At 34.4% G+C, this 10000-nt stretch overlaps 1 protein-coding gene across 1 annotated transcript in view; it reads left to right on the top strand.

Moving 5' to 3' along the window:
- fat4 (FAT atypical cadherin 4) overlaps positions 1 to 10000 on the top strand; it is an 82077-nt gene that overhangs the window by 60972 nt on the left and 11105 nt on the right. The window contains exon 10 of the mRNA XM_073820248.1: positions 2862 to 3066. Within this exon, the coding sequence (XP_073676349.1) occupies positions 2862 to 3066 (205 nt within the window). The remainder of the gene's footprint in view (positions 1 to 2861; positions 3067 to 10000) is intronic.

The following is a 10000-nucleotide window of genomic DNA, read 5'->3' as shown; positions in this document are numbered from 1 at the left end:
CATTTGCTCACACTTACACACACACACACACACACACACACACACACACGCACACGCTCACACTCATACTAATACTTACACTCACACTTACACACTCTCATACTCACACTTACACTTACACACACACACACACACACACACACACACACACACACACACACACACACACACACACACACACACACACACTCATACTAATACTTACACACACTCATACTCTCACACACTCACATTTACACACTCATTCACACTTGCACACACTCACACTTACATACATTTACGCTCACACTTACACTCATACTTAAACACACTAATAATAATACTTACAGTCATGCTCACACTTACACACACTCACTGGCATACTCTCATACACACATAAGTACTCACGCTCACACTTACACTCGTGCTCACACTTACAAACACTCACACTAATACTTATACTTAAACATAATCATGCTCACACTCACACTTACATACACCCATGCTTACACTTGCACACACTCATAATAATACTTACACTCTAGCTCACATAAAACACACTCATACAACTTCCACATGCATGCACAAACACCCACACACACACCCACACACACCCACACCCACCCACACACCCACACACACACACCCACACACACACACACACACACACACACACACACACACACACACACACACACACACACACACACACACACACACACACGGCGGTCTGAGGAAAGTTTATCAAGTGCATGTGAACATTCCAGAAATAAAATCACAAAGCGAACGGGTCGGAGGGAAACAGCAGAGCGACTCCAGCTCATTGTTATGGGGTGTTTTTCATCAGATCTACAGCAGTTCATCTGAGGAGATCTTATTTGGGCCTAATTCACCACGGCAAAACCTCAACACACAGATTTACTAGTTTAACTGAACACACTGCTAATAATGCATCTTTGTCTCATTTACTAGCACAAATATCCTTAAATCAACTTAAATGTTATTTTACCACTTACATTTACTACACGTTTTTTAAATCTCAGTTTTATACAAAGATAACCTAAAATGTGTAGAATACCCAAGACATGTCACTCGTATAGTTTTGAATTATGAAAAATGCAACACTTAACGTGGCCACTCTATCGAAGGAAGATCTGCCTTAAAAAAATAATAATAATTGATTCTAAATATAAATATTCTATTAAAATTATAAATAAATACAACACAAAAAATAAAATATTAGAAATGTAAAAAAATAAAATAAAACATGTTTCAACATCATGGCAAAATAAAAATGCAGCAGTCAATTTAAAGGAAACATGAACATGTCAGCTAAATGAGAAATGACAGTCGCTCTGTGTCGCATGCAAATAAACTCATTAGACGTTTTAACGGACAAACGGACAGATTTGGGACTGAGTTCTGGAAGTGTTTAAAGCCAGATTCAGTGCCAGGAGGAGACAGAAAAGCTTTAAACGGACCTCCAGTCATTAACATTCTTTATCTGCTGAACGCTGAGAAGTTACAGGGCAAACAGAGCAGCTATATAGGGCCCTGAGTGTGTGTGTGTTCATTCTATAGGCTCATTCTAAGGGATTTGTGGCTCTTTAATAAATGTGACCAAACAGTGTGTGTGTGAATGATGCTGAGCACTCTTTTATACGCGAATGTTTCCCAAAGCTTCCCTTCCTCCTGCTCTCATTCTCACGTTTCGTCGCTCCTCGGACTGCATTAAAACCCCTCGGCGGCCGAATCTCTCATTTAAACGTGAAGAGCCATGAATGTGTCAGAATCACTCGCCTCATAAAAGCTCTTTTACTTCAGCCTTTCTTTATCGCTCCAACACATGATATACAGCGGCCTTTCGGACGCTTTTGGGCACTTTTAAAACAATCACAAATTGTTCACAGAAATAATGTCATCTACATACTTCACGGATGAAGTTGTCTGGGTTTCGTCTCGCTTTAAATATGACGTGACGTGACCGTTTTCACTCTCTAAACGAGACGTCAACACAGTTTTCAATGTGTTTATGGTCTGATTCGGATGTCAACATGTGGAATTGGTGGAAGTAAAATCTAAGCACACCTCGTCTGAGGAAGTGGAAACCATTTAAAATCTAATTGGATGCATTTTTCATTCAGGACTTCATTTTCAAACATGCAGATCTGTATTAATAAAGTGTTGAGATGAATTAATCTAATGCAATTTCCAGGTGTGTGGAAGCAAAATCTGAAAGCAGTTAGTCAATAAATTATTAAAACTGCTCTCAGATGCCACAACATGGTATATCTGATAAGAAAACAAGTATTTACTATAAACTGTTTAATATTTGATATAAAAATATAAATATAAAATGTAAAAAACTGACCTTTTCATTTTTAAGTTTAGTACAGAACAAAAAGTGTATTTACTATCACTGCTTAATTGTTCTTACTAAGTCTTGTTTTCAGCCAAAATATCTAAAAATGCTTAAATCGAGAAGGATTTCCCAGACGTGTAAAAATTATTGTCGTGTAAAAACAAGTCAAAACTAGGTGCATTTTTGCTTCAAACAAGCAAAATAATCTGCCAATGGGGTAAAAATAATAATCTTGTTTTCTGTTTGAAATAAGATTTTTTTGCTTACCCCATTGGCAGATTATTTTGCTTGTTCTAAGCAAAAACTCACATAATTTTGACTTGTTTTTTCTGAAAACCAAAAAACATTTTTTACTTGTCCAGACATTCCTTTGGCTGGAAACAAAACAAAAAAATCAAAGTACGAAAAGCATTTTTTGCAGTGTGTATAATGCTTCCTGGTTTGATTTTGATAGTTCATATGGTGATGTGCACCAGAAATAAATATGATTGATAATCTGTTTCATTCATCTGTTCTGCAGACACAGCGCTGCAAGAGCAGGAAGCATTTGTCAGGTTCGAGTCTTTGTCCTTCCTGAGTCTTTCCAAACACACAGTTAATAAAGCAGTAACAGGGCAACAGATCCGCACTCGCTCAAACATCTCATTTCCCAGTGTTCACTGCAGCTTTATTGACTGTGTCTCTCTTTCTGTCCGTCTGAAGGGCGTTTCAGTGTTTAGTTCGGAGTAAATAAACTGCCCTGTGAATTCACCCTCGCTTTCATCCTCACAAACTCCACTGAAAATCTGAACATCTAGCTCAAATGTTAAAAATGAAGAACATTTTCATGTAGCATCATAATCAGAATCAGTGTTGAGGGTAACGCATTACAAGTAACGCAAGTTACGTAATAATATTACTTTTTCCAAGTAACTAGTAAAGTAATGCATTACTTTTTAATTGACAAGAAAATATCTGAGTTACTTTTTCAAATAAGTAACGCCAGTTACTTTTCTCCTCATTTATTGACTAAAAGCTCTCCTGTCCCCATGTTGAGAGAAATTGTGAGTAAGATGTTACTTTAGTTCTAGAATACTGTAAATGTGAACATGCATTAATTCATCTCACTCACTAAAAAAACAGTATTCCTCTAAATGAATAAAAACAGTAAAATTAAACGCAAACCTGCAATAATTAAATGTTCAATAATACACATATCCTTTATGTATTTAATCCCATTTTATTAACCGATGTCTTTGCTGCCAACCTTTGATGATCCACTCAAGATAATCTAACATTTATTTTCCTTTTTTATTGCTGAAGAGTTGACATTTCTTCTGCGGTCTACTGTACAGACGTCAATTTACTTTTCTCTAAGCCTGAGGCTTTTGCTGTAAAAAGGCTTTTACATTTGACAAAAATAGAACTTTTTATATTAAAAACAAGCAAGCAAGCCCTGCCCAGATTTAAAAAGTAACGCAAAAGTAACGTAACACATTACTTTCTATAAAAAGTAACTAAGTAACGTAATTAGTTACTTTTTTAGGGAGTAACTCAATATTGTAATGCATTACTTTTAAAAGTAACTTTCCGCAACTCTGGATATGATCTACACCAGGATTATCATAGTAAACTAAAACCATAAAAAAACCCTTGTTACATAAACTTAAATCTATTTTATTTTAGCTAGATGCCAAAGCAAATAAAAAAGTCCCCACAAGAGCAAGGATTTTGGATATTTCCATTTTTGTGTGGATATTTTGTCCCTGTAATGTAGGGTATACCTGAAACACAGACTCACAAACACGCAGCAGGTCAGTAGTTATGTGGCTCATAAGCGGCTTACACGGCTCCATATGTTTGTACGAGACAGAGTTTGTGAGCTTACAGCCGAATTAAGATGCAGCACACGCTTGAATGACTTACAGAGCGAGAAACGGAACAGATGGAGCACATTTCCCGCAGTCAGACGCTCTTATCCAGCTAATGCTGCTGGGTCTGAGGAGAGACTCCAGCGCTGATCTTTAGTGTCAGTTATTGCATGATTCAAGCCACTGTTGATGCAGAATCATATTGGTTTGAATAAGTCAATTCACTATGAAGTATTCACTCAGATCCATTGGAACTCATTCAGTGAAATGAACCATTTAAATTGATTCACAGAAATGAGCCTGTTTTTTTATTTTATTTCAAGTAATGATTTTGACCAATGGTTTTAACAATAGGGTTGTTTTGAGCACTGAAAATTACTCTTGGAGCCATATTGAAATTGCAATATCTCTGGAATCGAATCTCATAGGGCATTAACAATGAAGATACCAACAGGAAAGTTTATTAAGAGCCAATATCTAAAAGGGCATTCAAATATCTTTAATACTTCTTGAGTTACAGGCATGCAAACTTTGGAGAAAAGTGCTTGAAAAGTGCTGTTTCGCCATTTTTGAATGGTCACCATTGGCACATAATGCAACCAAGATTGCTAAAGTCAACAGATTTTATTAATAGAGCTACCAACCCCTGTGCAAAAATAACATTATGCTGCTGCCATCTTTCTAAAGTCATTTTTACCCCCCTGTAACTTGACTCTCAGCTGAAAATTGCCATTTTGACTCCTCTACAAAATAGTGGATTACTCAATAAATATTCATCCATGACATTTAATATATTGGCTTTCATCACTATGCATGTCTGTCTTGCTAATAGATATTAGCAAAATCAAAAGTTTTTGACATTTGGTTGATTTGACACAGAATGACCCAATAGCAAGCCTGACTTGAGTGTGTTCTTAAAGTGAAACTTTGTATTTCTTTTTGGATTGTGGGAGGAAACTAACCTTCAGAAGGACACGTGGAGAGACTGAGTGTGAATCATTTATCTGTCACTGCGTCCAGCGAGGAGTTTATCATCATAGATAGCTTCATGAACACTGAATACTGCTTTGTGTTTCTCTCAATAACACACACACACACACACACACACACACACACACACACACACACACACACACACACACACACACACACACACACACACACACACACACACACACACACACACACACACACACACACTTACTGTCCTTCAGTTCATGATCTAATCTGAAGTCAGGCGAGGATAGTGTTGGAAACAAGTGAAACTGACCTGATGTGACCTGATACACGTGTCTATTTGTGTGTGTGTGTGTGTGTGTGTGTGTGTGTGTGTGTGTGTGTGTGTGTGTGTCATTTTTCACCTCAAGATTAGAACTCTATTTTGCATATAGAAAATAAAGCTTCTTACATTCAATTATTTTCATTTATCCTACAGAAATGTTAATTACTCCAATAATTAGTGTGAATATATTTATACGATGGTAGTTTTTGTAATGACTCTCATTATGCTAATTAAGTTGGCTTGAGAAAGACTACATTGCCTTCAAAACATTCAAGCTTTATGCTTTAAAGCTTCTTTAAACTTCAATCTTTTTTGGACTGAAACCCATAACACTTCTACAATTTCTAAAACTTTTTTTAAAACTTCAAAAAATGTTATACTTTCTGATCAGGCTTTTTTAAGCCAACTTAAAGTTTGTCTTGAGGCACCTTTTTTTATCTAGTTTCAATTACAGTTTTATTAATACAGTAATGTTTTTCTGTAAAAGGGGATAAATAATCAAATCTATACTAAATAGAGAGAATTTCAAAAGTTACAAAATAATTGTTTACATCACAGTATTAAGAATTTGCAAGTAGATTTAAGAAATAACCATTAAAATAATTTCACAGTTTAAAAAACATAATTCTACACTGCAAAAAGCAAGTTTTTTAAGTTGTAAATAAAGATTATTATAGTATGTGTACAAGAAAGTATGTTTTTCTGCTTTAGGAATGTCAGATTTAATTCAGTGAGCGAATTGTTTGTGAAATGTACCGGCAATTCCAGAGCATTTCTAACATTCATTTTCAATTAATAAATAACCTTTAGTTTCCTTGAAATAAAGAAGATCTCATTATTTATTTCGATGTTTGTCATGAACCCTGAGCCGCACATGTTCAGCTCGCGAGATTTGCTCATTTTCGGTCTCTTTCGTGTGTTTAATTGGATTCATCAGTTTTCCTGTAACTGCAGTAAATATGACAGAAAGAAATAAACAGAAACAGAGAGAAACTGACGATCAGAGCCAAACATACAGACACAAACACATCTGCTGATGACACACAACTATAGATCTCCACACGGTTCTACCACGCTCTTCATCACATTTGCTGTGTGTGTGTGTGTGTTTGAGAGCTAAAGGTCAGGTTTTGTGCGATTATGGGGAGTCTTGGGTGTGAATTTTGTATTTATCAGTAATGCGTCACACAAACACACATTTATATATTCCACTTACATTCACACATGCAGCTCCATGGCCTTTCTGAAGTGAATTGGTGTTGGGTTCATGGCAGTTCAGCTGGACTGTGGTTCATGTGCAGGTCTCCTCCAAACACTCACCCAAGGTGCTGCTTGTAAACAGGTAATGATGTCACTTCCTGTACTCAGAGAGGAAGTGCCTGGATCTGGTCCAGCAGAATCCTGGAGAACAGGAGCAGATCCTGAAACAATGCAGCTCTGATTTCACTCACAAACACTGAGGAAAACAGCTTTTATAAAATATGCAAATGTTTTCAAAACTTTAGCACTATATTCAAATATTAATACAGTTATACATACACTCTTGAAAATAAAGGTGCTTTAAAAGGTTCTTCCCAGCAATGCCATTCAGTCAAAGGTTCTTTAAGAAAACATATTTTGTTTATCTTTTTATAATCTGAAGAACCTTCTTTTGCCACAAGGAGCCTTTTGTGAAACAGAAGGTTCTTCAGATGTTGAAGGTTCTTTATGGAACCATTTAGACAAAAAAGGTTCTTCTATGGCATCGTGAAGCACCTTTATTTTTCAGAGTGTATGTTCCATAAACAAAACAATATTCCAATGTTCCAAAACAATAAACAATAAAATTCTCTAACGTTCACATAAGTAAGAAAAACCTTTTTAAAATGTTTTAAAACTGAGAAAGTAACCAGAAGAAACATTTTCATAACTTATTGGAAACTTTCTCGCAACATATTTTTTGCTTGCTGGGTAAACTTTGCGTTCATAAAACTCATTTTGCATTCAGAAAGTGAATTTCTTACTAAAACGTTTAAATGTGCAAAAGCTGCGCTGCAGTAGAAAAGCAGCAGAAACTTTTAGTTTTTGTCTAAATGGTTCCATAAAGAACCTTTAACATCTGAAGAGCCTTTTTGTGGCGAAACAAGGTTCTTCAGATTATAAAAAGGTAGAAAAAGAGATGGTTCTTTAAAGAACCTTTGACTGAACGGTTCTTTGTGAAACCAAAAATGGTTCTTCAATGGCATCGCTGTCAAGAACCTTTTAAAGCACCTTTATTTTTCAGAGTGTAGTTGAGTAATAGTTACTAATGGTTCAAATAATGTTTGCAAAACAATAAAATTGAACACTCCCTTAATTTTGCTTTTCTCTAACGTTCACATAACCAAGAAAAAACCTTATTAAAATGTTTTAAAACTGAGACAGTAACCAAAAGTACATAATCCACAGAAACATATTCATAACTGATTGGAAACATTCTCGCAACATATTTTTTGCTGGCTGGGTAGACTTTGAGTTTATAAATCTCATTTTGCATTCAGAAAGTGAATTTCTTACTAAAACGTTTAAATGTGCAAGAGCTGCGCTGCATTTAGATGACTCACTTAAAAATACAAATGAAGTTGTTTGTCATGCAACAGTTGAAGAGAGATTTTGTTGTGCTATGATGAGCAGATCTGAACTGATCACATTAACTGGATCAGACGTCTGATTAGCGATTAATAACGGAGTCCTGTCACGTTCACATTCAGGCTGACGTGTGTTGTGTGTGAGTCAGCGGCGGCGTCACTCTGCTGATTCTTCCAAACACACTCGATCAATGTGAGTAATCAATTAGGAGTTTTGACCACTGCATCTCAGTGGTTTTTCCATCGTCTTGAGAATGAGTGTGACATTTATAAGAATGCATGACTGCATGGAAATGTTCTTCATTCTTTCTTGAACCAAAAATAGCTGCATTTAGTTGCACATCGTCATTCATTAAAGCATCTGAAGTTTCTGAACGCTGAATAGGCTTTTATATGCAAATAAGGGCGATTATGCTAATGAGCTTTTTAGTTACATTTTACCAATCAAAAGTTGTTTGTTAGTAATATTTAATAGACCTGCTTACATGAACTAACATAAAATGTGACCCTGGACCACAAAACCAGTCTTAAGTCGCTGGGGTATATTTGTAGCAATAGCCAAAAATACATTGTATGGGTCAAACATTTTTATTTTTATTTTATGCCAAAATCATTAAGAAATTAAGTAAAGTTCATGTTCCATGAAGATTTTTTGTAAAATTCCTACTGTAAACATATCAAAATGTAATTTTTGATTTGTAATATGCATTGTTAAGAACCTAATTTGGACAACTTTAAAGGCGATTTTCTCAGTCTTTTTGACTTTTTTGCATCCTTAGATTTCTGATTTCAAATAGATGTATCTCAGTCAAATATTGCCCTATCCTAACAAACCATACATCAATAGAAAGCTTATTTATTGAGCTTTCATATGATGTATAAATCTCAGTTTTGTCAAATTTAACCTTATGACTGGTTTTGTGGTCCAGGGTCACAAATATACTCCTAGAGTGTTTATTAGTCTCAGTTAATGTTAAACATTTTATATTTCAACATTTACTAACACTTATGTTCCTCTTTTGTAAGTCACTTTAGATAAAAGTTTCTATTACATGCATAAATGTAATTGTACATGCATGCGATAATTTAATGTTAACAGATACAACTTCCGATTTGAATGGTTAATGCACTTACATGAGCAAACATTAATAGATATTATGATAAAGAAATATCTAAGAAATGTATTTGTCATTAATAATTGAGTTAATGTGAGCTAATGCATTAAATACATTTATTCAGCGTTTTTTATTTATTCAGTAAAGTTTTTTTTACATATTTAAAACTAAGTGAAAAACTAGTCAAACATGCAGTTTAGTCATTTTAAATGCAGTGTGCAAAGTTTTTTCATTTTTATAAAGTGCATTATAAAAATTAAATATACTATAAAAACATCTATATAATATATATATTTTTATAGGATATACATTTTTTATAATGTATATTTTTTAGTAAATAGTGTTCTGGGAGGGTTACAGTATTTAAAAAAGCATCTACTAGGTGCATAAATGTAATTTGTACATGTGATAATTTAATGTTAACAGATACAACTTATGAATAATACATTTATTCAGTGTTTTTCCAAGTAAATGTCAAAGTGTTTTACATATTAGCTAGAAAACTAAGTCAAAAACTGGTTAAACATGCAGTTAAGTCATTTTAAATACAGTGTGCAAAGTTGTTTCATTTACAACAGGCAATATAAATTATAATAAATAAGCAAATAAATACATTACATATATATTTTTGTTTGTTTGTTTGTTTTGTTTTTTTGCTTAGTTTTTTTAATAGTATATTTAATTTGTAGAATGTATATTGTTTAGTAAAAAAGTTTTCTGGTAGTGTTACAGTATTTATAAAAAGCATCTACTAGATGCATAAATGTAATTGTACATGTGATAATTTAATGTTAACAGATAAAACT

This window comes from Garra rufa, chromosome 16 (assembly GCF_049309525.1).
Source record: "Garra rufa chromosome 16, GarRuf1.0, whole genome shotgun sequence".
Classification (NCBI taxonomy): Eukaryota; Metazoa; Chordata; class Actinopteri; order Cypriniformes; family Cyprinidae; genus Garra; species Garra rufa.
This window is presented reverse-complemented; position numbering and strand designations above follow the sequence as displayed.